Source organism: Leucopleurus acutus (assembly GCF_964270905.1).
Source record: "Leucopleurus acutus genome assembly, chromosome: 10".
NCBI lineage: Eukaryota > Metazoa > Chordata > Mammalia > Artiodactyla > Delphinidae > Leucopleurus > Leucopleurus acutus.
Window position 1 is genome coordinate 36076172 of NC_139153.1, and position 27933 is coordinate 36104104.

A 27933-nucleotide genomic window follows, 5' to 3' on the forward strand; every position below is an offset into this window, starting at 1 on the left:
CGGCAGCTACGCTGCGCTGCGTCTCCGCGTCCTCGGCCTCCCCGCCCGCCCGTTCGCCCGGCCGCGCCATGGAGGCCTACCATAAGCCAGACCAGCAGAAGCTGCAGGCCCTGAAGGACACAGCCAACCGCCTGCGCATCAGTTCCATCCAGGCCACCACGGCGGCCGGCTCGGGGTGAGTGAGGGCGCAGGACGAGGGCGCCGGGGCCGCGGGCACGCCGGCTCCGTGTCGCGCTGCACGGTGCCACCACGAGGGAGGCGGCCGGGGGCGCGGTCACATGGCGGAGCGCGCGCCTCGCAGGTCAGCGCCGGAGGAGCCTTCCGCCGCGCCCGCGCTCGACCCGGCTTCCGCCCACTGGGGCCCGGCTCCCAGCAGGCCTCAGGCCGGCTCGGCCCCTCATTCCCCGCTGCTCAAAGGCGCAGGGGACGCGCGGCTACGCACTGCGGAGGCCCCTCGCCGGCCGTGCCGGGAAGGCCACCATTAGTGCCCACTCACCGAGAGACAAGCCCTGTACCGTGCCCTCGGCACGCGCGGCCCCAGGACCCTTTCCTCCCTGGTAACTGGTAACGTTCCACCCACATGTGAGGAAACTGAAGCTCCGAATTTGTCAGTTGCCCGAGGTCGCATGCGGCGAGATCTGGAATTTGAACCCGTGCTGCCCAACTCGAGAGCGCCTGTTTTAACCCCTCATCTTGCAGAGGAGCCTGGGGGCCCCGGCCTTGTCCCTACCTCAAACTACCTGTCCCCCTCTCCACCTCACATTCCTGTTCAGAGTCACATTCCTGCCACTCTTGGCTTTGGAGCAGGGGTGCTGAGACTCCAGGAGTGGAGAGTGAGGAGGAAGGTGGCCACGTGGATGCAGAGCCCTGGCATCCCTTGTGAAGGGAAGGTCTAAGATCTCCTCTGGGGTGGGGGCAGGAGGAGGGGATGGGGTGGAGGAGGGGAGACTTGGAAGGTTAAGAGAACCAAGAACCAAGCCCCAGGGCCTTGGGGTGAACATACAGGGCCAGCCTCCAAGTGCACTTTCCTCAAGTCAGAGGCCCATCCCCCAGCGTTCTTTCCCGACAGCCCTAATGGCTCAGAAGATGGAGAAAGGCTGTTGCCCATCCCAAGGAGCCTTCTCTGAAGATGGCCAGTTCCAAGGGACAGTAATGATAACTGGCCACTTTGCAGCTGGAGGCATCAGGTGGGGTAGTTGAGAAGGTCAGCTAGTGAGTCGCTTCAGAGCCTGTTTCGCCGCTCTGTAAAACGGGAACAGTAGTAGCGCCTACACACTGAGTGGTTTTCAGGATTCCAGCCCTTTGGGGTGGGGCATGAGGCTGCCCAGACAGCATGTGATGGGTTCATGAAATGACTTTGAAGTCTGGGTGGGGAATGGTTTCCAGAAACCTTCCCAGCCAAGTCTTCTTGCTTCTGGCTGGTACCCGATCATGTGGGGTACCCCTTGGCCAGGCAGGGACCTGGCTTACTCTTGGTGCCCTCTCCCCTGCCTGGCACACAGTAGGTCTGCACACCTATATTGCTTGGTGAGTACTACTGGATCCCCTTCCCTTGACCACTTCAGGGGATCATTTGCCCTGCAGAAACTTGTTGAGCCCTGCTGTATGCTAGGAGCTCTCTAGCTAGATTCCTGACGGTCTAGCTGGAGGGACACAAAATAGTGTTACACTTCTGAGCATCTTACAGGTCTAGATAAAACCTGTAGACAATTACAGGGATCCTGAGTGGTCAGTAAGTATCCCTGGTGTGACACAGAGCATCCTTTATTGCTAATATTATCTTATGGATTCTGAGAATAACCCTATGAGACAGATGCTGTCATATCACATTTTATAGATGAGGAAAGTGAGGCTAGTGTGTTGAGTGACTTGCCCAAGCTGGTCATTGGTAGCTGTTCCATGCTGTCCAGTGAGGGGCTCCCGTTAACCAAAAAGACTTCTTGGGCAGGCAGGCAGCACCAGGCCAGAAAATGGAGAGAAACTAGAAAGGGGAAGATAAGGCACAGTGATAAGGGATCTCAGTCAGTTTGAAGGCACTTGGAAAGAAATGAAATAACATTTACAGCTGGGGGAGGGGGGCTCCCAAAGGGAGAGGGTGTCCAATGGGTCTCCTGGGTCTTTGTTAGATAGTTAAACTCTGATTTCTATGGGGAAAAGATACTGGATTGGCAACTAAGTTACACCCAGGTTTACACTGTAATGCCTTAGGGAGGAACTCACTGAACTCAAAGTGTCCATTTACAAAAAGAAAAAGTGCAAGATACAGTGATTCCTGTTCGTTTTAAGCATGCGTAAAAAGTGCAGGAAAGAAATACTTAGGAAAAAACATGCTGCAAGGCCAAAAAAAAAAAAAAAGAAATACTTAGAAAAAACTTAATTTTTCAGAAGGAAGTAACATTACTATTACTACCTCTTTCACAAGAGATTTTGAAAGGCATGTGCCAAGAGCTCTGTGTGCACACACACACAAAAAAAACAGTAAAGGAAGACTTGAACAGGTCTCCAGATGTTGGTTTTGAGGCCGGCTATTCCCTCACAGCAATGGGTGCGGTCCATCAAGTGAAGGCTCAGCTTTGAGGCCCCAGCTCTGTGCAGTCGCGGCCAAAGTGACCATCCTGTCAGGTTGTCTCCTTTCTGGGGGAGCTTACACCCCGGTGGTGAAACAGCACTTAGGCCAAAGTCTTTTCATGGTCACTGCGGAGGCTGGACTGACATTGGATCAGTGAGGACCAGGCCATGGTGTTCAGGATTCGGTGAAGTCCTGATATCTCGGTAGCTTTCCCCTTCCTGTGCCATCACTGACCAAGTGACAGTGGACGTCACCAGGCCCGGGAAGTGAGGACACTGGCCTCTGTGTCCAAGGAGCTGAGGGACAGAGCCTGCACAGAGGGCTCCTTGTGGCAACACCCGCAGCTTCTCCAGGTCACCTGCCCCTCCCTCCGCGTGCTGGGGGAGCTGTGGCAGCCGTGGCAAGGGTCCAGCTCATCCAGGCTTTAAAAGATAAGACTTGATGGCCTTGTCAGAGGGGCCCTTCCTGCTGAGGCTCATGGTGGAGATTTCTGAGTTCTCACCAAGCGGGCTAGACTGGCATTATCCAAACAGTGCTGAGTGTCATCTGAGGACGCCATCAGAGTCAGGCCCGGGTCTGGCGGTGCAGGCTGTGCCTGGAAGTCCCCGGGACTCTGACCCACAGTGTTGGGGTGGATACTCAGGAACGTAAGGTCTGGCCAGGCCTGGCTGGTGGGCACAGGGAGACGAATCTAACCCTGGCTGTGTTCCGACTGGCTGTGCCCTTGTCAGAAAGACCCTTCCCATCCCAGGGCCTCAGTTTCCCCATCTCTAAAGGAGACGTTCACAGATAGGTGGTTTTTGAACTGGGTTTCTCCGGGGTGGGGCTGGGGGACCAGAATGAGCAAGCTCTGGGGTCCTGCCCCCTCCTGTTGTGGGTTTCATGTCCTGGGGGATTCACGTGACCTTGAAGTGGCTGGAAGTACATCCCTCCCTGCTACCCAGCTCTGGTGCTCTGAGAGGCTTTGAGTGCTCTCTCTGGGCAGAAAACTGCTGCCTGGGCCTGCTTCTCCATTCTGGCTGTCTTCACCCCAGCCTGGCCCTGACTGAGGCAAGAGCAAGCCCGTTGAGATTACCCCAGCAGCAGCATTTCCCAACTCTGTGTGAGGACACCCGGCTGTCCCGCAGTGACCCTGTTCCTTGCCTCTGAACTCAGCAGGGCTGATGGGCAGTGCTTCCTGAAGCTGGGAACCTGGTGCAGCCACCTGGCTAGGGTCTGAGATGTTCTCCTGTCTTCCCGTGAGCTGATCACACTGTGGCCCCTGGACCACCAGCTCTGACTCCCCTTGACTTTGCCTCTTTAGGCAGAGGCCTGTTGCCACTAGAGCCCAGTCTCACAAAGTCAGGAACTCCCTTATTGCCACAGACAACAGCTACCAGCCCTGGACGCTGGGTCCTTAGGCAGAGTCTGTGCTCCTGCCCTGAACAGTGAGGTGAAGTCCACTCCATGGGGTGGGCTGGTGGGAGCTGGCGGTCGCCCCAGCGTGTGGGTCTAGCTGGCGGGGGCCTGCACTGTTTGGCCTTCTTGCTCAGAAGTCAGTCCCACCCATGGCCTGGCTGTCATCTCTGAGGGCTGCACAACTGGCTAAGGGAGTGTGGCTGCTCAGGTATTTCCTCTGCTGGGCTCTGAGCACCTTCTTCCTTTTAAAGATCATCCTTTCATAGCTCTAGTGAGGTATACTTTTCATATCATAACATTCTTCGTGTATGGTCCAGTGGCTTTTAGTAAATTTAGTATATTGACAGTGATTTACAATAAGTTTTAGTGAATTTACCACTTCCCCTTTTAACTCTAATGGATATTTCATATAAATGGAATCCTACAGAATGAGGTCTTTGGGGGTCTGGCTTTTTTCACTGAGCACAATATTTGGAAGGTCATCATGTTGTAGCATGAATTAGTACTTCATTTCCTTTTATTGCTGAATAGTCCATTGTTTGGATATACTACATTTTGTTTATCCATTCTTCACTTTCTCTTAGCATTTTGCTTTTCTCCTAGCTCTTCTGATGGTAGACTGTGTGACCCTGGGCAAGGTACTTCCCCCTTCTGTGGACCTTAGTGGTCCCATCCTCAAAATGAGAAGGAGGTTCGACTTCGTATCTGGTATCTTTAGAGCTGACATTTACTGAGCAATTGCCGTTTTCCTATGCACTGTGTCAAGCTCTTTACACACAAATGCTACCTCATTCAGTCAGATTCTGCTACTGTCTCCATTTTACATTGAGGAAACCGAGGCTCAGAGAGGTGACATCCCTAGAGTCTTGGAGCCAGGATACATCATTTATGTGTGCACTCTTTGTTCCAGATGCTCTTCAGGCCCGAGGCTACAACAGTGAAAAGACTCAAACTCCCTGCCCTCCTGGAGCTGGAGTTGCACCTAGGATAGACAGGCAACACATAGCCACATAGTGTCAGTTGGCGGCAAGTATGAGTGAGGGGAAAAAGGTTTATTTGGTTTTTTTTTAACGCAGTATGCGGGATCTTAGTTCCCCAACCAAGGATTAAACACAAGCCCACTGCAGTGGAAGCGCAGAGTCTTAACCGGTGGACCGCCAGGGAAGTCTTGAAGAAGGTATTTTAGATAGTGAGGTCAGGGAGGGCTTCTCGGAGGGAGTGGTGTGGGGCATAGCTCTGTTTCTTCACAGTCTGAGGTGTGGAGGCAGTCTTTCCAGACAGGAGCCAGCCCAGGTGGTTCTAGGAACAGGAAGAACAAGGATGGCTTGTGTCCTGGCATCGTGAGATTCTCTTGCCTGAGTATTTTCTTTTTTAATGTTTATTTTTTAATATATAAATTTATTTATTTTATTTATTTATTTTTGACTGGGTTGGGTCTTCATTGCTGCGCGCGGGCTTTCTCTGGTTGCGGTGAGTGGGAGCTACTCTTTGTTGTGGTGCGTGGGCTTCTCACTGTGGTGGCTTCTCTTGTTGCAGAGAACGGGCTCTAGGCGCGCGGGCTTCAGTAGCTGTGGCTTGAAGGCTCCAGAGCACAGGCTCAGTAGTTGTGGCGTACAGGCTTAGTCGCTCCGCGGTATGTGGGATCTTCCCAGACCAGGGATCGAACCCGTGTCCCCGGCATTGGCAGGCGGATTCTTAACCACTAGTTAAGAATGCCACCAGGGAAGTCCCCTGAGTATTTTTTTTTAATACATACCTAAAAAAGAATACAAATGACGTACATGTTATAAATAACTATCCTGGGTGTACCTACCTCCAGGCTTAAGAACTAGGACGTTATAGTGCTTTAGAACCTGCTGGGTGTCTCTCCCTACTCACAGAAGGAGGCTTTCCCCCAGAAAGAACTATACACTGAGTTTTGCATTTTATTGTTTTCCTTATAGTCTTATAACGTTTGTATAAATTCATAAACAGTGTGGTCTTCCCTGCTGTAGAGATCTGTCAGCAGTGTGCTTTGTTCACGTGTTGTATTTGTGAGATCTTGTCGAGGTTGTTGCATAGTATTCCATTATAGGAATATATTGTCATTAAATATCCTCTTTATTTCTTTTTGGCTGCGTTGGGTCTTTGTTGCTGTGCGCGGGCTTTCTCTTGTTGAGACGAGCGGGGGCTACTCTTCGTTGCGGTACGCGGGGTTCTCATTGCGGTGGCTTCTCTTGTTGCAGAGCACGGGCTCTGGGGTGCATGGGCTCAGTAGTTGTGGCTCACGGGCTCTTGAGCGCAGGCTCAGCAGTTGTGGTGCACAGGCGTAGCTGCTCTGTGGCATGTGGGATCTTCCCGGACCAGGGCTCGAACCCGTGTCCCCTGCATTGGAAGGCAGATTCTTAACCACTGTGCCACCAGGGAAGTCCCTTTTTTTTCTTTTTTGAAGAGCTAACTCTTGACTTCAATTTTTAAAAATTGTACATTTGCTTCCTATTTCATAAATTTCCATTTTTTATCTTTCTACTGTCTTTGAGCTCACCATATTTTTTAACTTTTTAGGTTGGACCTTAACTGCTGGTTTGCAACTCATATTTCTTACTTTTTCCTTCAGGGACTTACTTCTTCTTCATAACAGATTATTTTTCTCCGTATTTGTAAGCATGGGAGAGGCTGTTGTAGTGCTCGCCTCCCTGGTTCATTTTCTGAGGCCTTGAGGCATGTGTAGGACATGTGTAGTGGGGGAGAAGGGCCATCTTCCAGCAGCTGGCAGCATTATCTGTTGATAATGGAGAGGAGCCCAGCCAGGGGGTGAGGGATCTTCTCTGCACTTTTTCTGCAGGGAAACCTGTGAGCAAGCAGAGTGAATGCTGAAGGGAAGGGTGGTGGTGGGGACATCTGGAAGAATGTCCTCCCAGAGGTGGGGGGCCTTTGGGAGACTTACCTAGGCCCAGCTGTAAGGCCTCAGCACCACCTTCATAGATTGAACTAATTAGGAGTAAGTGGACAGGTTTTGGAACAAACTTATAACCCCCATGCGTCACAAAGAGTTGCTTAGTGGATAAAGTTCCCTGCAGCCTCCCACCTTGCCCACACCCCTCCCTGCCTCTTGCCAGTTTACATTCATGGGTTTGTCCTGTACAGCACCTTGGGGTGGGCCCCCGCCCACAGTTGTCCCCCCAGGGCAGGCTGGGGTTACAGGAGAATCTCAGGCCCTCAGACCACAGACTCTGTACACTGAAGTTCCTCTAGTAAGTTGCACCTAAAAGCAACTGTCTCCTGTGTGTTCAGCAGTTTACGGTTTGCAGAGCCCCATCTCAATTCTCAGCTCATTTCTTCCCTCCTGCCTGCCCCGTGGTCCGCAGAGGGTCGCGGTCCCAGCCTGCAGATGAGGAGTTGGAGGCCCTGAGAAGTGTGGCATCTGGTCTTCCAGCAGATGGTGGTGGCCGATGGTCACCTGGGCACTTTGAGTTCATTGTCTTAGGGACCCCCTGCCATCCCCACACAGCACCCCATTTACAAGTGAGGAAGCCGAGCCTCAGGGAGGTGAAGCATGCGCTGAAGTCACAGCCTGAGTGGCCCATATCCCCACCCTGGGACACCTCTCAGAGGGAGTTCCCTGAAAACTCTGGGGTGCGGTGGAGCACACACCTGGCCCCCAAGGATCCCTTATTCCATATGTTTTTATTTGGCAGGTATGACGGTAGGGCTAGTAGTGTGTCCAGGATGCAGGCTTTGGAGGAAATATAGGCTCAGCCCCCATGGGTCTCGCAAGGAATGGTTCAAATCAACTACTTTTCAACTTCTGGTGTCTCTTCGTGGGTGACCTCCCTCCCACCACGTCAGCTTTGCCTGGGCCAGGCACGCCTCCGCCATGTGCAGAAAGTGCTTGTGTCACAGCCCTTTCTCCCTGAAGCCGCTTCCTGGGAGCCGCCAGGTGGGCAGGGCGGGCCAAGCTCCCGTCCGTGTCTGCCTTCTTTCTCTTGGAGCGGTTTGGCCTGCTCTCCACCCACATCCTTCCCCCGCTGTTCTCCTAACAGGGTCATGACTTTTGAAAGAGGGTTCCTCAGGGATGGGGCTGCCCTAGGAGGGGAAGGGCAGGAGGTCAGCCTGGCTGGTGTTGTCTGGGGTGTCCCCCAGCTGAATTCTGCGCTAGCGACAAGGGAGTTGGGTTCCTGCCAGGCGGGGAAAGGTTTCTCGTTCACATTTCCTCACCTCCCTCTTTCAGGTCTAGTGTCTTTCCCCATGACCAGGAGTTCGTAGAAATGGTTAAGTATAAGACGATTGTGTGCTGGGGATGTGGGTACTAAACCAGCATGGGCAGTTCCGGATTTCTCTACTAATGTGTCTGCTCTGGGAGTGACTCACCCCTAACCCGTGGTGGGAGCCGGCTGGCAGGGAGGAGGGAGGCCCACTGAACTCCAGGTGGTGCATGTGCCCTTGGGTTTGGCAGTGGGCATGTTTTAGTGTGAAGGGCCTCAGAGCAGCGGCAGAAGGCTGCGCTGAGCTGGCTGAGCTGCATGGAGGGAGCGGCTGGGAGGCACGTGCCCTGAGGCTGACATTGTAATCAAACTGCGGACCAGAGGGCTTCAGGAATCACAGCTGTCCTGCCGGGAACTCCAGTCTCCACTCCTGGGCACTGGGGCTGAATCAATCAAGTGGGTCCTAAGAAACCTGAATAAGTCACATCTCTAAGACATAATCCTTGTACGTTCCCTGGTTAAGTCCTTTGCCCAGTAGCCATTCAAATAACTGTGCAGCAAATAGAACAAGAGCCTGAAAAAGGGAGGCCCGTTGAGCCACCGCCCCAGGCCTGTCTCAGGCAGAAGGAGTTTTTATTTTTTCCAGGATTGTAGCCTTTGTAGAAGACAAGAGATTGCTTTGCCTTTTAAATTCTGTGCAGAAACATGGTTTCTGGTGGCTATACCAGCCCTCAGAATGCCCATTAAAAGCCTGCCGAGTAGCCCAGTGATGCTCTTGGAGAGCCCGAAGGCCCAGTTTTCAGACTACCAACCCTGCGGGGGGAGGCTGCTGGGAGCCTTCATCCGTTAGCCCCTGCCCAGGGCCGTAGGAGGCCCAGCACCCCTGGGGGCCTGGGAGGCCAAGTTGCCCCGACAAGTGGGCAGAGTCCTGGGCAGTCCCACTGGGACTTAGCTAACTGTTCATAGAGGGGCCACCGCAGTCTCCTGGACCCCTCCTCCTTTCTTACTCTAGTCCAGCCCCAGAATTCTTCAATTACCGTGACTCTGAGGGTCCAGACTGTTGGCCCCTGGGAGGGTGCAACCCCCATGCTGCCAGCAGTGCCTCCTTGAGACCCCATGTAACCCTCCCAGGAGGGAGGAGCACGTGGCTCTCTGACAAGCCAAGCCCGTGACTCCTTGGGACCTGCACCCCCAGGTCCCTGTCTGTGGGCGTGAGATAAGCCCTGTAGATCAGGGGTTCAGGGCTGTGATGCATGCGTTTGTCTCTCTCCTGGGCCACAGCCACCCCACGTCATGCTGCAGCGCCGCCGAGATCATGGCTGTCCTCTTCTTCCACACCATGCGCTACAAGGCCATGGATCCCCAGAGCCCTCACAACGACCGCTTTGTGCTCTCCAAGGTAGGAGGCCAGCCCTCTGTCCTTCACCTGGGGCTGGGTGGGCCCTGAAATGGTGAGAAGGGGACCTACCTCCCTGGTGTGAACCCAGCCCCTCACCACTCTTCTCCACCTGCTCCGCCCGGCCCCTCCCTCGGTGTCTTGCTCTGTGCTGACCCAGCTGGTAAACTTAACCCCAAGCTAAGGAATAAACAACCGAATTAGTAGGGGATAATGGAAATGGTCTGGGTGTTCCACCCATGTTTGGTGTTGACAGGCAGGACTGGAGTCCAGGTCGGGGGTATAGCTTTGTGGCTTTCTACACGCGTCTCTGCTGTGCCAGTACCCAGGCCACGCTCGCTCCCTCAAGAGTGGTGATGCCCTGCAGTAGGGTTTGGGATGGGGCGCACTGACCACCTCCCCCCGCCGCCCTGCTTGAGAACCATAGCCACAAACTATGCCATGAAACCCCGAAATCCACCTGTACCCAGGCCTGGCTCCATGGCCTCTGGTCTCTTGGGGTAGGCGTGAGAGCTTAGAAGTCTGTCCAAGTCCACTCACACGCCAGAACCCAGGGATTAGGGCGGCCGGCTGCCTGCTGGGGTTTTGGCCTCGGGCCTCACAGCTGCGCTCCCCCTGCACCTGTCCTGGGGCCTGCTCCGCCTTGGCCGTGGGAGCCTTGGGCTGGAGAGGGATGAAAGGAGGGAAGGTAGCCTTCACTTGCTTCCTTTCCTGAAAGGGATACCCAGGCCGGTAGGTTCGGTTTGGCCAGGCCCCGGGTTTCGGGGCGTGGCGGGAACAGCTCCTCATCTGACCCATCCCCCCACCGTCCATCCCCTGCAGGGCCACGCAGCGCCCATCCTGTATGCCGTCTGGGCTGAAGCCGGCTTCCTGCCCGAGGCAGAGCTGCTGAACCTGAGGAAGATCAGCTCTGACTTGGACGGGCACCCTGTCCCGGTAAGTGCACCCCACCAGGAGCCTCTCCAGGCCTCTGGTTCCACTTCCTGTTTCTCAAGGCATGCGGGAAGGGGGCAGGGCACCCACTGAGGAGCTGAGGGTGTTGGAGGGCAGAGGAGGGCATTAAAGGAAGGAAGAAGCAGGGGTTTGGGGGCACGCTGTTTACCCCAAGCTTGTGCTGAAGGGTGAGACTTTTAAGGCCCCAGCCCAGGGCACTCTGGGTCAACTGCAGGGAGAGCCTCTCCCCAGGCACCAAACACCGGCTTCCCTTCCCTGCTGGGCCTCCCTGGCCACTTAGACACAGCTTGGGTGAAGAGGTTCACCAGGGATTCTCTAAGGGGGTCACAGCAGGATGCTGGTGACACCCACGGAAGGGGCCCGGTGTGCTCCTCGGGCCGCTGCAAACGTTTGGAGTTCATGGGGTTACCATGGAAACTGTGACGCCCCATCTGGGCACCCACTAGGGCCAAATACTTCAGTTTTGTCTTGAATTCTCTCAGCCACTGTGTGAGGTGAATAATGTGGGCTCTGTTTACAGGTGAAGGAACCAAGGCCCAAAGAGATTCAGTCTGTGGCCTGAGGTCACACAGCTCCCTATGGGCCGAGCTGGTATTTGAACCACACCCACAATTACTGCTGTAGGGGAATAATGAGAAGTCACACTCTGCCTTCTGCAGACCTGCCTGCACCCCGGGTATGGGTGGGGTGTGGCTTCGAGGCTCCCAAGGCCACAGGGCTAGAATCCTGGGAGGCACTTCTGGGAAACATTGCCTGTGGTAACTGTAGCCCTCTGTCATGACAGAAACAAGCTTTCACCGACGTGGCCACGGGCTCCCTGGGCCAAGGCCTCGGGGCCGCTTGCGGGATGGCCTACACCGGCAAATACTTGGACAAAGCCAGGTAACACTCCCACTCCCCATCCCCACCCACGATGGTTTGGGGAGGGGTCCTGGTGGCCCAGCTTTACTCACTGGCCCCAGGCACCTCCTTGCCTGCCCAGGGCGGAGTAGGAACTGAGTAACTAACCGTGCATGTGTGGCATGGGGCTGGTACCAGGACCAGCTCCCTTTTCAGATGAGGAAATAGGCTCAGAGGAGTGAAGGGACCTGCCCAGAGTCCCTGGATAGTGACCGGTAGGGCCAGGCTTGCGTCCAGAGCCACATGCTCTTTGGCCAGAGCGCTTTGGCTCATGAGTTCCCGTGTTCCCCCCAAGCCTGGCACCTGGACCCTGGAAGTCTTAGGTGGGCCCACCTCTCGATGCCTGACTAGGTGCCGAGAACCCAGGCCGGAGCCACTCGCCTTTACCTCGGTAAAGGAGAAAAGGGGGTGTTCCGGGGGTGTTTCTGGGCCTCCCTGACCCCTACGTGGCAGCCAGGGAAGAGATGAACCCTGGAGAGAGTGGCCTGTGGAGGGTGAGCAGCCTGGTCAGAGAGGTTTGCTGCTGCAGCACCAGGCAGCTTGGGAGAGAAGCCCCTCGAGGCAGGTTTCAGCTGCAAGGCCGTCCGCCGTGGCCTGCAGACAGGCGTCTGCTGCGGAGGGGAGGCGTGTCGGCTGCAGGCTGTCCGAGCGGTTTCTTCACTCCTTTACCGTTTAGGGCCCTGTGCTCTGTGCTTTATAGGGTTTCACCTTGATGAGGTGATAAGGTGCGTACAGCTGCCCCTCTCACAGGTGGGGAGACCGAGGTAAGGTGTTTGCCTTATGGTGGAGGCAGGATGTGAACCCAGGGTGTGCATCTGGAGTCCATATTCAGGGTCCCCAGGCTGCTCTGAGGGGCCTGAGGGAAGCACAGCAGGCTCGGGGAGCCCTGTGCGCGGGAAGCTTCCCAGAGGAGAGGCCGAGGGAGTCTGGCCTGCAGGCGGCAGGTGGCTGCAGGGAGCCTGACTGGATGCTCCACCCCAGTGAGCGCCTGCTGTGTGCAGGGCAAGCTCCTGAGACAGCTGTCCAGGAGGTGGGCTGGGGCTGCGAGGCCTTCCAGACTCAGGCCAGTGTTACCTGACGGCATAGCCTCCCGGGCTGGGCTCTGGGGCCAGGCTCAGCTACACCCAGAAGTGATTCACCATGCAGTGAAGAAAGTCACAAAGAATGGGATGTGTGTTTAAGAGTATTTTATTTGGCACAGAACCAGAGCTGTGAGTTAATTATTCTCTACAGTTGCTTGAAATAATTCCTTGTGAAGGGTCGTTTCCTGACCCTAACATAATGGGAAAAGCCAGTGTAGGGAGATAGCGTTTAGCTGGGTTCTCAGTGGCCAGGGTTGGCTAAGGCTGAGGGGTTAAGGGAATTACCAGGCTGCGCCAGCTGCCAGAGGTCCTGGATCCAGCCTCCAGTCAGGTCTGTCCAGCCATCAGCCAGGGAGCACACATCCAATTGGGTCTGTTCCATTTCTCTTTTCTTTTTTTTTTTTGGTTGCACTACATGGCTTATGGGATCTTAGTTCCCCAACCAGGGATCGAGCCTGGGGCCCCGGCAGCAAGAGCACCGAGTCCTAACCACTGGACCTCCAGGGAATTCCCCATTTCTCTTTTAAATAATTTTTTTATTATAAAATACATACTAATCTAAAATACAGGAATGCATTAAAAAGAAACGAGGGACTTCCCTGGCGGTCCAGTAGTTAAGACTGAGCTTCCACTGCAGGGGGCATGCGTTCACTCCCTGGTCGGGGAATGAAGATCCTGCATACTGCGAGGTGTGGCCAAAAAAAAAAAAAAAGAAACAAACTTCTTCCTTATTCTTAACCACCTCTCCCCCATTTCAGTCTCACTTAACAGTGTATCCTATTTCCTCCATGTTATTGTGAGAAAAAACTTAATGGATTTATAATCCTAGTATTTATACAATTTTACCCAATGCTTTTTAGAAAAATCTGAACACTTTCTCACACCCTGTCAAGAGCTAGTGTTTGTTTTTTTTATTTTATTTTTAGTTTTGGCTGTGTTGGGTCTTCATTGCTGTGCGTGGGCTTTTCTCTAGTTGCGGCGAGTGGAAACTACTCTTTGTTGCGGTGCGCGGGCTTCTCATTGCGGTGGCTTCTCTTGTTGCAGAGCACGCGCTCTAGGTGCGTGGGCTTCAGTAGTCGTGGCACTCGGGCTCAGTAGTTATGGCACACGGGCTCAGTAGTTGTGGTTTCCCGGCTCTAGAGTGCAGGCTCAATAGTTGTGGTGCACGGGCTCAGTTGCTCCGCGGTATGTGGGATCTTCCCGGACCAGGGCTGGAACCCGTTTTCCCTGCATTGGCAGGCGGATTCTTAACCACTGTGCCACCAGGGAAGTCCAAGAGCTAGGTTTAATGACTGGATACTATTCTGTTTTATGGGGATGCTGTAACACGTTTAGACCGTCATCTGTTGTTGGATATTTGAGGTGGTTTCCCAACTCCTGCAGCAAATGTTGGCCCTCTCGTTAGGGTCTCTTCTCTTCATGGTAATTCAGGACTGTGGGCATTTGTAGCCCTACCCTGAATCTAACAGCTTCAGGAAATATGCGGCCTCAGGGTTAGCCCTGGCTTCTGCAGGGCCCCCTTTCCTGTTCACAAGCACCCCCAGTGTCTCCCCACACCGCCTTCCTGACTTGAGTCTGAGGCTATGCTGGAACTCCACGCTTGGCCCCAGTTCAGGTTCCTTGGAAGTGGGTGTGGGGTTGGGAAGGCAGCCAGTCTGCTTCCCTGGAATCCCTTTTTGGGGAAGTCGAGTTCCCTACAGGTTTCTCTGGCTTAGCCCCATCAGGCTGGTCATTTTCGGGAGCTGCTGTGCCAGACCCCACTCCTGCAGTGTCTTTGGGCCCCCCCTTGCAGCCTGCAAGACCCAGCTTAAGATAAGCCTCTGTGAGTGGGACCTTCTGCTCCTTGTGGGGGAACCAGTGGCCTGGCCTGCTGGAGGCCGCAGAAGCGAAGGTACGGGCCTGGCGTGGCAAGGCGAGGGTGCAGGAGCCCTCCCTGACCTGGAGGCCTGCAGGGGTGCTGAGTCATGCTGGCAGCACCACAGCCGTCCCTGCCTCTCTTCAGCTCCCCCTGCCTTGGCCCTGCAGCAGGGAGGCCTGGAGGCCCAACCCACTCAGCAGCAGGGCGGCTGCATCCCTCGGAGCCATCCAGGCACCAGCCTCGCTCCCTGGGGTCACGCATCTGGACGCTGGGCGGGGGAAAGGGGGTCTCGGCATCCTGCTGCCCCTCCCCCGTGTGCGATCCTAGTCAGCAAGGAGTGGACAGTCTGGGCTGGGCAGTCAGGCCTGTGTTTGAATCCCCGCTCAGCTGCTCCCCAACTGCATGATCTTCAGGCAGATGCCTTGACCTTTGAGCCTGTTTCCTTGTCTGTATGTTTTCTTGGGAATAACAACTGCACTTACCTTCTTTGAGAGGGTTACTCAGTGCTAAGCAGAGTTGGGGGGTTGGGGGTTGGGGTCAAGGTCCCTGAACTGGTCTCCCTGCCTCCAGCCTCACCCCTTGGCTCCACCCTCCCCAGCCAGGGAAGGTTCTGTTTCTGGGTAATTTATCGCAACTTTATTGCTCTTTTTACGGTGTCACACTGCCTCTGGAACAATCATGGCTGCCTGTTTTGAGGGCAGGAGATAGCCCCTGGGGTGGAGAAAGCCTAGGCCCAGCTCTAGTCTTGGGTAAGAACCAGCCCCAGAAGTTTGGGAGGAGACCATCCTTCGAGGCACCTGCCGACACCGTGATCCCGGCCTTCAAGCCCCCTCGTGCGTGCTCATCTTCACCTGAAGCCTCCCTCTAGGGTGCATCACAGATGGCCTCCCTGGCCCAGCTCCTCTGAGCAGAAAGGTGCTCTGTCTCTCTGGCCCACTTAGTGAGTCCCAGGGCTCCCCCAGCAGTCCTGGTTCACGGTGGGGTGGAGAGAAGTGGGTGCGCTCCGGCAGCGGGCGGCTCAAGGCCCTCCCGCCCAGCGTGATAGTCAGCCCCTGCGAACCTCACCATTTTCTTCATGCCCTAACCACTCCACACTGCTGTCTGAAGCTGTTTCTTGGCAGCTGGTACTACTTTCTGGAGCTCCTGACAGCTTCCTTCACAGCCCCTTCCTCACTGGGTGTGGACTTGGGGTGGACACAGCTGTTGCACGTCCCAGAGGGAAAGGCCACGGGCACGTGGGCCAGGCAGGGGGGCCGGTCTCTAACCCCCCCACCCCCACCCCCCCACAGCTACCGTGTCTACTGCCTGCTGGGAGATGGGGAGCTGTCAGAGGGCTCCGTGTGGGAGGCCATGGCCTTTGCGGCCATCTACAAGCTGGACAACCTTGTCGCCATTCTTGACATCAACCGCCTGGGCCAGAGCGACCCCACCCCGCTGCAGCATCAGATGGACGTCTACCAGAAGCGCTGCGAGTCCTTCGGGTACGTACGAGGCTGTGGCCTGAGCACCCTCATAGCAAAGGATACCTCTGTGCCAAAAGCTTTGCAGATGCAGGGGCTGAAGCCAGAGGTTAAGCCCCATCAAAAGAAGGTCTCCCTTCAGGGTCTGACTCACAGGGCATGTGGCCGCCCTGGCCAGTGCCATGGATCTGTGGGCTGAGGCCCAGCTCTGAGCAAGTTCCTTTATTTGCACGTTGGGTGGTGTGATGGCTCTCAGAGCTTCCACATAACGTGATCTCACACATCCTCACCTTGTTCTTGGGTGAGGAGGCAGGAGGTGCACGGTGTGGACCAGGCTCGCTCAGTACGTCAGGCCACTGGTTACCTCCTGTGACAGGAGGAGGATCAGGCCTCTCATAGGGAAACGGGAGATAGGATTTCCAGATTTCCCCCATGGGCCTTGGATGGTTGTGAATTCAGAGTCACGTGTTACAAAGCAGGGAGGTCCATCTGGGCGGGTGTCAGCCAGAGAGGGCCTCACCTTGATGTACCTCCCCTACCCCAAATACAAGTTCTGCAATTGGGCTCTGAGGGCCCAGGGCCTTCAAGGCCACCCTTCATAGATGAGCCGATGACCAGGGAAAGTCGAGTTGGAGTTGCAGTACCTGATCACACAGCAGACACAGGGCTGTTATTTCTGAGTGACCTTACAGAGGGAGAAAATGAAGAGAAGAAAGATCCTCTGTTGGACAGGGGAAGAAACAGCCACAACATGCCTCAGGGACAGACCTCCTCAAGGCCACATCGGGCTGGGGACTTGGAGTATAACCCCGGCAGCATCCTTGGGTCTGTGTCCATAACCTTGTGGCTACGAAGCCAGATTCCTTAAGTCCTGGCTTCCTCACTTAACTTGCTTTGCGGCCTTGGGCAGATTACTCCACCTTCAGTATGTCAGTTTACATGTCTATAAAATGGGGACAACAACAGGTTTTTGTTTGTTTTTAATAATTTGCTTTTATTCTTTTTTTTAAATTTATTTATTTATGTTTGGCTACGTTGGGTGTTCGTTGCTGCGCATGGGTTTTCTCTACTTGCATCAAGCGGGGGGCTACTCTTGGTTGCGGTGCGCGGGCTTCTCATTGCGGTGGCTTCTCCTGTTGGGAGCACGGGCTCTAGGCACGCGGGCTTCAGTAGTTGTGGCTCGCAGGCTCAGCAGTTGTGGCACATGGGCTTAGCTGCTCCGCGGCATGTGGGATCTTCCAGGACCAGGGCGCAAACCCGTGTCCCCTGCATTGGCAGGCGGATTCTTAACCACTGCGCCACCAGGGAAGCCCAACAACAGGTTTAAGTGGGTTAATATGTGCTCAGCCCCGTGCCTACATAGAGTGGGCACTCAGTAAGTGTGAGCTGCTACTTCTGTTACTATTAATCTGCCAAAAAGTGTCCCAAAAGGGATTGCCTGAAAGAGAAGGGCTCCTTCCTCTGGATGTTTGACAACATGACTCATTTTATACAAGTTTCTGGCACCACGTCCACCATCTATGGAGTGATCGGATGTGTCCCTTAAATAAAAATTCATCAAAACTCTAGCAGTAGCTTCCAAACCCACTGCATTGTCCTAAAAGCAGCTTTCAGTAGGAAATGAATAGCTCAGGAATGAAAGACAATAAGTAACTAGGCTTTGCATTACTTAGGAGAGAGGAGGAAAATCTGTTCAAAGGCAAACAAGAGGAAGTAAAACAATGTGAAAAGAGAAAATTAAACGCAAATCGGAATCCGGCAGGTTTGAGGCGCCCCAGCTCCTCCAGCTCTTTTCCAGATCGCAGCCGTGCAGTGCAGCGAGGGCAGGGCCTTTCCCCAGGGCCCTTCTCAGGGCCCTCGCCCCTCACGCCCTCTTTCTGTCCCCAGCTGGCACGCCATCATCGTAGATGGACACAGCGTGGAGGAGCTGTGCAAGGCCTTCGGGCAGGTCAAGAACCAGCCAACGGTCATCATTGCCAAGACCTTCAAGGGTCGAGGCATCACAGGTCTGTATGCTCGAGTCCCCTCCCACCCACCACCCCGGGACTGGGCCCTGCGGCTGACTGAAGAGGGGGTGGTTTAGGAGGCATATGCCTCTGAGAGCCCGTGCCTGGGGTTGAGCCAGCCGCTTGCTTCCGCAGCAGAGTGCACCCAGTCCAGGGAAGGGGGAGCAGGAGACTTGCTGGGCAGCGTGGCTGAGCTGGGATTTAGAGCCTGGTTTGGCTGGTCTCGACTGGGGGTCATGTGTAGGCAGGAGGAGACGGAGGACTTGGGAAGGACTGTGGGTAAGGAGAGAGGACACTCCCTGCCTGGCATCTGCAGAGCGACCTTGACAGCTCCAGCTGTCTGCCCTGAGCCGAAGGGCTGATGCAGGGAGCCCCAGGAATCCTGGGGAGACCTAGATTCTTCCCTAGGAGGCAAGCAGGGTACCCCTCATGCAATGGAAAAGTGATTCCAGAGGCCTGTGCAGGTGGGCAGCCCAGGAGCGTCTGGAAGATGGTTCCTGTGCCTGGCCTGAGAGCCGTGCAGACATAAGCCCCTCCCTAGCACCTAGGCACGGGCTCCAGACCCTTGCTTGGGGCTGGGATGGCCCTTGCCCATTGTGACGATGGGAAGATGGGGCTAGAAGTGGCCAGGGACTTGCCCAGGGATACAGGGAGTCTGGCACTAAAAGGGCTAACTGCAGGCTCTGGGCTGGCTTCACTGCCATGTGTCCGGCTCTCCCCCTGCCCACCAGGGGTCACGTCCCCCTCTGCCTGTGTGGACTTGAGGTAAATGAGGATATTCACTGGTATCTGGGAAGAAGTGCACAGCTCTGGAACCTTCTGGGAGAGGACTCTGGGATACAGTCATGGCCTCAGTGCCACTGATGCTGACTCCTCAGGTGTTACCACCACGTGGGATCTGGAAACCTCAACTCCTGGGGGCTGCTTGGGAGGGTTAGTCCTTGGCTTTCTCCAGGCTGTGGTGACATCTGAGGTGACCTTAGAGGAGAGGGTTATTAAGTCTCCCTGGTCCCCACACGGCAAGATGCCCCCCCACACAGGGGTTACACCTGGGGGCTTACAGAGCCCTGTCTGCTGCTCACTGATGCATAGGTGACCTTGGCGGTGCTCCCCCCGCCCTAGGCCTCGGCTTCCTCTCCCAACCTATGCAACAAACTGAGTGTGATTTCTACAGCAGACCCCACGCTGTGCAGGCTTGGGGTGGGGAGGTGATGCAAGGGGAATGGGATGGGGTGGCATGCCAGCAACATTCATCTACCACACATGCCCCCTCCCCACTGGGAGCTCCTGGGGGACTGGGCTGCTACTCAACAGGGGCCTGCAGTTGAGTGCTGGTCACCATGGTCCTCCTTCCCTGACCCCCATGGTGGCCTGCCCTTGACGTGTGGAGGGTTAGGCCCCCTCGAGCAGCTTCCTGGCCCTCTGGGAGCTTTCACCTTACCTGTCCCTCTGCCCTCCTACGTTGTACCCATAGGGATAGAAGATAAGGAGTCTTGGCATGGGAAGCCCCTCCCCAAAAACATGGCTGATCAGATCATCCAGGAAATCTTCAGCCAGATCCAGAGCAAAAAGAAGATCCTGGCGAAACCCCCGCAGGAGGACACCCCCTCGGTGGACATTACCAACATCAGAATGCCCACCCCACCCAGCTACAAAGTTGGGGACAAGGTACCCAGTTGGGCCTCACTTTTCTGGACTGGTTGGGCTAGGGTGGCAGCGGTTCTCTGGTTCCCCAGGGCTGGGGCTGGGAAAGAGAAGAGAGATTAGATTAGTTCTGGGTGAGGAGGAACCCTGAGATGTTGCTCCTGCCAGTTCTTTCATGGGGCCAGCCAGCTCTGGAATTATTTACATGCAGAGAGGCTCAGAGAGGGCAAGGGATTTGCCCATAGTCACACAGCAAGCTACTGGGATCAAAGCTGACAGCTTCTGAGTCCCCTCCCCAGCCCTGGTCCATCATGGCCTTGGCCTGCGCTCAGGACTCCCCCACTTCTGGCCAGGCAAAGGCAAAGGGCAGGCCTGCCCGGCTCTGGGCACTCCCCCTTGTGGACCCATCAGTGCCACCTGAGTCAGGCTTTCTGACTCCCAGGCCCTCAGTGTATTCTCGTGCAGAGTGGGGCGCGTTCACAGGTCTCTTTCACAGGGCTGGGGAAATGGGGTTGTTAGGACATCTTTTCCAGCTCAGATGGTTCATAGCCGGGCTGGAGACAAGAGGCTGCACCCAAGACATTCATCGTTTTAAGTTCTTATTGGCACCCTTACAGAAGTTTCCATAGGGCCGTATGCTGCTGGGCTTCCTTTTTCTGCTGTTTTACCCTTTTCCTCCCTGGTGGAAGCTATGGCCCAGAGGCTGAGCTGGGCTCCAGGCCACATGCCCCCCCGAGGTGCTCAGCCTTCCCACTCTCCTCCCTACAGATAGCCACCCGCAAGGCCTATGGGCAGGCCCTGGCCAAGCTGGGCCACGCCAGCGACCGCATCATCGCCCTGGACGGGGACACCAAGAATTCCACCTTCTCAGAACTCTTCAAAAAGGAGCACCCAGACCAATTCATCGAGTGCTACATTGCTGAGCAGAACATGGTGGGTGCAGCTGGGGTCTGAGGGGTGCAGGGGCAGGGCTGAACCCCTCCTGTTCCCTTGAGCAGCCGTGTTTGGCAGTGCCAGGTGCCTGCTAGGCCCTAGAAACAGCTAGGACCCAGCATTGACCCTTGACCTCAAGTAACTGGTGGGGGAGGGGTGTTGTGACACCCAAGGGCTGGGTGAGTGCACACGGGGGAGCTGAGCAGGGGATGCTGCACGCAGGCCAGTCGTTGTGGTGGAGGGGCTTTCTCTGGGGGTAAAGGGCCCTCCAGGTGGAAGGGCAGGCACAGCCAGGAGGCTGGAACTAGCAGCCAAAGTCTGCTGGGCCCTTTTATGCACAAGGCTTTGGCCCTTGCTACCCTGTGGAATACAGAGATGAGAGAACTTTGTGGACCCCTGTCATGCACACAGTTGGGTTAACAGCTCCTTGTCAGGATCTGTGGTTGTTAAATAAGGAACAGTGTTTTGTCCTGTTTTTCAAAATATCCTGGCCGAGGAGCCCAGCCTGGCCTGCAGGCTTCTAGGAACTGGGAGCTTCCTCCCCCTGGAGACCACCTGACTCTGCTGCATCCAGAGTTCTTCCTCCACCTGAACCTGAAGTTGTCTCTGGCTTCCAGCCTTGGCAGCTGGAGGGGCCAGGGCTGGGGGTTGGGGGGCTGGGGAAGGAGGGCTCCTGTCAGCTGGTGGGTTTCGGAGCTGTGGAGGCGATGCCAATTTAGAACCAGTGCCTGCACTCAGTGCTTCTGGGCCAGCATATGGGGCCTGGGGCCTCTGGGCATACAGAGGGCTTGCGAGGGCTGGTCTCTGCAGAGGCCTTGGGGTGGCAGGGAGATGGTGGAGGAGACTTGCAGAGGCCTGGGAAGGATGGACCATCCATGCTCAAGCTTACTGGCCTGCTCTGTGAAAGGCTTTTCTTGCTAGAAAAGTGTTCCCCAGGAGAGTGATTTTAAGAGAACTTGTGAAATTACGATTTCAAGTTGAAGGAGTTTGGAAACAGACTGTGGAGTCCGTGGGCGCACAGGATCACTTGCATGGGAGGAGGAGAATTAACAGTTACTAGGATGACGGAACCCTCACCTCCCAAGAGGTGGCCCTGGGGGTCCTGGCCCCCCTGACCACCCTCTCCCTCCTCTGGGCTGACACCACCCACTCTGCCCCCAGGTGAGCATCGCCGTGGGCTGTGCCACACGTGACAGGACGGTGCCCTTCTGCAGCACCTTTGCAGCCTTCTTTACGCGGGCCTTTGACCAGATTCGCATGGCAGCCATCTCCGAGAGCAACATCAACCTCTGCGGCTCCCACTGCGGCGTGTCCATCGGTAAGGAGCTGCGGCCGGGTGTCACACCTGTGACGTCCCCGGAGTTCTTTTTATTTTATTTTATTTGTTTGCTTTTTCCCACACATGAACATTTATTAAACATTTTGAGTACTTTACACAATTTGCTTCTTTTACTTAGCAATTTTTGGCGTTTTCTGTCAGTACTTCATTCTTTTTAACTGCTGCAGATGTTACATTCTATAGACATATTGGTTAGTTTTTTCTTATTAATCAACATTTGGGCTGTTTCCAAGTTTGAAAAAGAAAGTTGCAAGAAATACTCTTGGGTCCATTTCTTTGTTCAGGATTAATTTCTAGAAGTGGAAGTTCTGGGTCCAAACCCAGAATACTTTGAATTTTAATTGATATTGCTAACTTACACTCTAAAAAGGTTGTACCAATTTATAAGGCAGAAAATGCTAATTTTTTTTTTTGGATACTTAATCTAAATCTTTGCTAAAGTGATGGGTAAAACATGTTTTAATTTTCATTTTTTAATTCTTTGAAGTTTAGTTTCTAACTTACTAATTTTGGTTTCTAGCAATATTCATTCTCAATTTTCACCTCTTTGAATTTTTAATTTTAGCCATTATGCTTGATATGAGGTTATTCTTTTTCGTAAAGAGCAGCCAATTCTTATTCTATCATTGTAGCATCCCATGCAATCTCATTGAAGATCAGAAACAAAGTTTTTTAAGGTCTCAGACCTTCTCCTTTAACCACCGAAAAGGTAGTCTCGTACCTGCCTCTTTACTATCTCTGTGGAGTATCCTGGAGTTTTCAACTTACTGACTCCTAGTCTGAGTGAACAGAATTTTTTTCAAAAGTGTGATATAAAGTAATTCACAGTCCCTCTTTTGATGTAATTTTAATAACTGAATGCTAACTCTTCTGTTTATAATCTATTTCTGACCTTTGGACCCATCTGCCTAGCTCCTAGCTCTATAGGCTCTGGTTTCAACTCATGCTGCCAGGGGACTCTGCCACTTTGGGCTGTCTTGGTAGATATTCTACCCTAGGCACGTGCTGGTCACCTATTCTTGACTCTTGATGGGCATTCAGGCAGTTACAGCAAGAAATGTTTCACAAATGGTATCTGATACAGTCTAGTTAAGATTAATGGGGAATAAAAGTACTTTGCTTAAAAAAAAAAAGTACTTTGCTTAGAAATAATTATCCATAGACCTAAAGTCAACAACAGTCTCCACAACAAAAAATACATAATTTTTTGGGGGGCGGGGAGGAGGAGGCTTTAAATAGATCAGAAATCACTTTCACATTAATTGTTCTTTTTATATATTTCACATTTGTACTTAATGCCTTTCTCCTCCTGGACATCAGAAGGAACACCTGGATATCTTATAAACGGAACTGCCTCCCACTATCCAAACCCCGTCCACTTTATTTGTTAATTCTGGTTGCTCAATAAATTTTAAGGCATCATCCAGACTTTTAGCAAGAAAATGAGCTCCCTGTGGAGGTTCCATGAGTTCTCTACTGAGAACTATATTAATTCTGTACTTTTAAAGGTCGATTCTTCTCTGGAATGGAGAACCAGGTTTTCCCACCCATAATCACCAAATTCTGTTTACCTGAGCAGGGGCCAGGGCAGGTCCCCATTCTTGCCGATGCCCATGTTCTGGGACACAGCGACAATGCAGTTTAGCAGACGAACCATGACGGTGGCAGAAAACACTTCCGAGCTAGCACGTCACACTGCCGGGGATAGCCCGCCAGCTTGGCGCGAAATTCTGTCCCCGGACTTCTGAAACAGGGTTTGGGGCCAGGATTCCATTCCACGCATGAGGTCTTACTTCAGCATATCCTTTCCCACACCCCAGGGGAAGATGGGCCCTCCCAGATGGCCCTGGAAGATCTGGCTATGTTTCGGTCTGTCCCCATGTCAACCGTCTTTTACCCAAGCGATGGGGTGTCTACGGAGAAGGCAGTGGAATTAGCAGCCAATAGAAAGGTAGGTCACTTAACTGTTCTTTCTTCAGCTGGCAGCTAGCACTTCCCTAAAGGGACGGGAAGGGAGGCCAGTATGCAGGCCCAGAGCTGATCATTTGCTGCCCCAGAGTGGTGTCTCCTGACCTTGCACTGGTGGTGTGGCTTGGAGGAGTTAGACCAGGAAAAATGAAATACACACCACCCTTCCTGCTGCGTGGCAGACATTGCTAATTGATCACTGCTCTCTTTCACCACTGAGCATCCTGGCAGCCCCTGCCAATCCAGCAGTTGATGCCTGTCTGCCCTCCCTGAGTTGAATTCTCCAAGACGGAATGAACTGAGTCCTGAACCAGAGCCACGCTGCCATTGACTGGAATGTCTCACATGGCTCTCATCCCTCTGAGGGCAGGGGGCGAGCCACAGCACTCTGGGGCGGGGGGCGGCGGGGGGGTGCAGTCCTTGGAGGCCAGTCTACCTGATGGAGAAGTTATCCTCCATCTGGGGCTTGGGGCTGGCTGTCACGCAGGAGGAATATTTGGAGAGGCACGTGCTGCAGAGGAAAGACTCCAGTCCTCAAGGTTGGAAGTCCTGTGTCCTGAAATCCTCAGTTATTCTGTTTCATTCCAGGGCATCTGCTTCATCCGGACCAGCCGCCCAGAAAACGCCATCATCTACAACAACAACGAGGATTTCCAAATCGGACAGGCCAAGGTCAGTGTGGTTTATGCCCCAGTGAGACCCCACAGAGAGAGCCTGAGGTCGGGACCCACCCCAGTCTACCAGACTCTGAGCCTCACTGGCCCCCATGTTGCCCCCAGGTGGTCCTGAAGAGCAGGGACGACCAGGTGACTGTGATCGGGGCTGGGGTGACCCTGCATGAGGCCTTGGCTGCTGCTGACCTGCTAAAGAAAGGTAAGGAGGGTGGGACCCACAAAGTCTTAGATGGGGTGCTAACTGCAGACCCGGTCTTGGGTGAAGAAAAATCTCGTCGAATTAAATGATGAGAATATTACTAAAAGCCAGGCTTGGAGCACTCACTGTGTGCCCAGCATGGTGGCCAGATCAGAGGCCCTGGAGCCTGAATCTACTTAGCTGGCTGCTAATTAAGTCTGTTATTCAGCATCGTTGTTCCTCGTTTCCCCATCCATGATGGAGGTACTATCACCTTCCCCACGGGGCTGTCCTGAGGATTTAATAAGCATGACCTGGCATTATTATTATCATTGCGAGCTCACAAGTGTTAGCTGTAGGGAAGACAGGCAGTAGCCTCCCCTGCAGTAGAATCACAGCAGATTTCAGCCGTGCTGAGCACCCAGGAGAGGGTGGACATGGGTGTCCTTAGGAAAATGACCTCAGGGCTTCCCTGGTGGCGCAGTGGTTAAGAATCCACCTGCCAGTGCAGGGGACATGGTTCAGGCCCTGGTGCAGGAAGATCCCACATGCCGCGGAGCAACTAAGCCCATGCGCCACAACTACCGAGCCTGCGCTCTAGAGCCTGGGAGTCACAACTACTGAGCCCACGTGCCACAACTACTGAAGCCCACGCGCCTAGAGCCTGTGCTCTGCAACAAGACAAGCCACGGCGACTAGAGAAAGCCCGCGCGTAGCAACGAAGACCCAATGCAGCCAAAAATAAATAAATTTAAAAAAAGAAAAGAAAATGACCTCAGATGTGAGTAGGAACTGATAAGCAAAGAGGGTATCGAAGAGGCCCAGGCAGAAGGAACAGAGCTCTGAGGAACTGGGGGGAGGGCCAGAGCAGGAGCAAGATGGGCTGGAGATCCAGGGAGAGGGTTGACCCATCCTCCTGACCTGACACTGTCCTGCCTGTAGCCACAGCTCCCCTCCCCACCACCCCACATGCCCTCACTTTACCTCAGGGCGGACCCCTGGAGGCAGCCATCCCTCTGGCTTTCCCTGACAGTCGGTCCAAAGGCCAAGATACTGCAGCCCAGGGCGTGAGGGGAGAGAGGAGGCGCTCCTCTTCCTGCCTGAGACCTGCTGCTCCTGTCAGGCCAGGGAGGCTCCAAGGTGGAGGGGTGGGTGTGGAGGACACGGGCATCACAGATCAACAGAGGAGGTGGCCGAGCCATCGGGGGTGGGCAGCTGTGTGACAGGCCCCCTCGCAGGATGCCCATCAAAGGGGCCCCCAAAGGGCAGACCCGTGGTGCCCAGCTCCTTCCCCTCAGCCCGCCCCGCTTCTCCTCCCCTCACAGAGAAGATCAACATTCGCGTGTTGGACCCTTTCACCATCAAGCCCCTGGACAAGAAGCTCATTCTCGACAGTGCCCGTGCTACCAAGGGCAGGATCGTCACCGTGGAGGACCACTACTATGAAGGTGAGAGAGCCAGAGACACACAGGTTGGGAGGGCTGGGGGCATAGGGCTGGACATCCTCCTTTATCCCAGCCCCAGGAGGGTAGCTGCGGCCCAGGAAACCCAGAGCAGCTGGGACTTGGCCTCTTAACAGACCTCAGGCTTGGCCTGGGGACCCTTGAACTCAATGGCTGGAATGGCTCCTTGGATCCCTGCCTGACCCAGGAAGCCCGAGAGGGTTCCAGCCGTGCTAAGAGCACACAGTGGTCATGTCCCTGAAGTACCTGAAAGTTAAGGCTGTTGTGCAGAATCAAACCGGGAAAGCGACACAAATTTCTGGCTTTAATGAGTTTTTCACAAAGCCATCCTCTACAAATACACACCACTCTCTCCTCCAAAGCAGGCCCCAGGGGAATAGACGGGCTTAGATCCTGAGATCAAGTGCAGATGTCGGTTGATGACAGCTGCCCAGAGGATGGTGTTAAATATGATTCAGAGGCCATATTTGGGCTTATGAAAAAAATAAGTACTGTGATTGGTGATGTCTGCTCTGGCTACAGGCATAGGGCACGGTGGTTGGTATATATGCCATCCCCCCATCCTTGGGAAAGGGAATAAACTCAGACTGATTCAGGGCCCGGGGGGGGGGCAGCTAGGGGCTCTGGGGACCCGCCCACTGCTCACCTGAGGCTGCATCACCTGACTCACCTCCTTTCCTTTGTCCAGGTGGCATAGGTGAGGCAGTGGCCTCTGCAGTAATGGGCGAGCCTGGCGTCACTGTCACTCGCCTGGCTGTCAGCCATGTGCCAAGAAGCGGGAAACCAACAGAGCTGCTCAAGATGTTCGGCATTGACAAGGACGCCATCGCGCAAGCCGTGCGGGGCCTGGTCACCAAGTCCTAGTGGGGGGTGTGGGGTACAGCGTGGGAGTGAGTTCTACACATTCCTGAGATCCCGGCAGAGGTGCTCAAAGATGTACCGAGAGGAGTCATAAATATATGTTTTGAGAAAAATGAATTGGCTCCTGAAATGTTTTTTCTTTGATGTGAATGCAGCCAGTGCTGGTTCAGAGGAAGAAGGGTGGAGGGAGAAGTAGGGAGGTTGGCGCAGTTGGTTCTGAGCTGCTGCTGCTGCTTCCCAAGCACCACCAGGTTCGCCTGCAACCTGCCTTCCAGCCCAGAGGTGGAAACTCTCACCCTCAGCTGGCCCGGCCCCAGGGGTCTAGGGAGCTGCCTTATAGTCTGACCTCTGTGGTCCGAGGTCTCCTGGGGTAGGGAGGACACTTGCTTATTGTTCCAGTTCCTTCCCATGCCTTCTTAACCAGCAACCTCAGAGAAGCAGAGGGAAACAGAAAGAATGAAGCTCTCAGGTTGGCATCACAGCTGCAGGCTTCAAGAAAAACAAGAATCTCCCACCCAGCACCACAGACCCAGCAGTCCTCAATTCCAAGTGTGCAGAACTGCCTCCCCACGACTTGTGAAAATGCAGTTTCCTGGGCCTTGCCTCTGCGGGCCAGACTCTGTATTTGACAGCTGGTCCAGGAGCTTCTGCTCACACTTAGAAAGCTGTGCAGGCCCGAGCTCCAGCCTCTACGTGGGGCTACGGTAGGCCTTGCCTGTAGCCAAATGCATAGAACCTTATCCCGACCTAGGACAAACTAATGCCAGGGAAAGAGAGCTGGGTGCTCCCAGCCACTGGTGGGGTTCCCAGGAGATCCAGAGTCCTTGGGGAGATGAGACACTCACAGACATGCCTATTTGTCCGCCCAGCAACCTGGACAGTATGAAGCAGTCACACCCACAGTCAGCTCACAAGGCTACTCAGCCACGTTTGGCTGGACCAGAGGCTGTGTGCCTGCGTTTAACACCAATTCCAAAGGGTGCCAGGAAGAGCAGGAGCGGGGAGAAGTCCTGAGCCAGGGCTTATCAGCCTGCTGGCACCAACTGGAGGCAACTTAAGCACCAGA

The 27933-nt window shown here is 54.4% G+C and overlaps 1 protein-coding gene and 1 pseudogene across 2 annotated transcripts; one reads left to right on the forward strand and one right to left on the reverse strand.

Annotated features, from left to right (window-relative positions):
• TKT (transketolase) lies at positions 1 to 26969 on the forward strand. The gene is made up of 14 exons (XM_082848245.1): positions 1 to 175; positions 9433 to 9550; positions 10370 to 10483; positions 11286 to 11383; positions 15631 to 15822; positions 17689 to 17807; positions 19282 to 19475; positions 20220 to 20384; positions 21546 to 21702; positions 23544 to 23674; positions 24280 to 24363; positions 24471 to 24564; positions 25869 to 25991; positions 26695 to 26969. Exons 1-14 carry the CDS (start codon positions 69 to 71, stop codon positions 26868 to 26870), a joined length of 1872 nt encoding a protein of 623 aa, XP_082704371.1. The 5' UTR covers positions 1 to 68; the 3' UTR covers positions 26871 to 26969.
• Positions 22982 to 23380, reverse strand: LOC309966895 (dihydrofolate reductase-like; annotated as a pseudogene). Its single transcript has one exon. The product of its transcript is annotated as a dihydrofolate reductase-like (transcript).
• Positions 26970 to 27933: the final 964 nt, after the last annotated feature.

Coding starts and splice junctions, on each gene's coding strand:
- TKT (XM_082848245.1), top strand. CDS start 69: ATGGAGGCCTACCATAAGCCAGACCAGCAGAAGCTGCAGGCCCTGAAG. Junction 10,484..11,285: donor TGGACGGGCACCCTGTCCCG/GTAAGTGCACCC, acceptor CTGTCATGACAG/AAACAAGCTTTCACCGACGT. Junction 19,476..20,219: donor GCTACAAAGTTGGGGACAAG/GTACCCAGTTGG, acceptor TCCTCCCTACAG/ATAGCCACCCGCAAGGCCTA.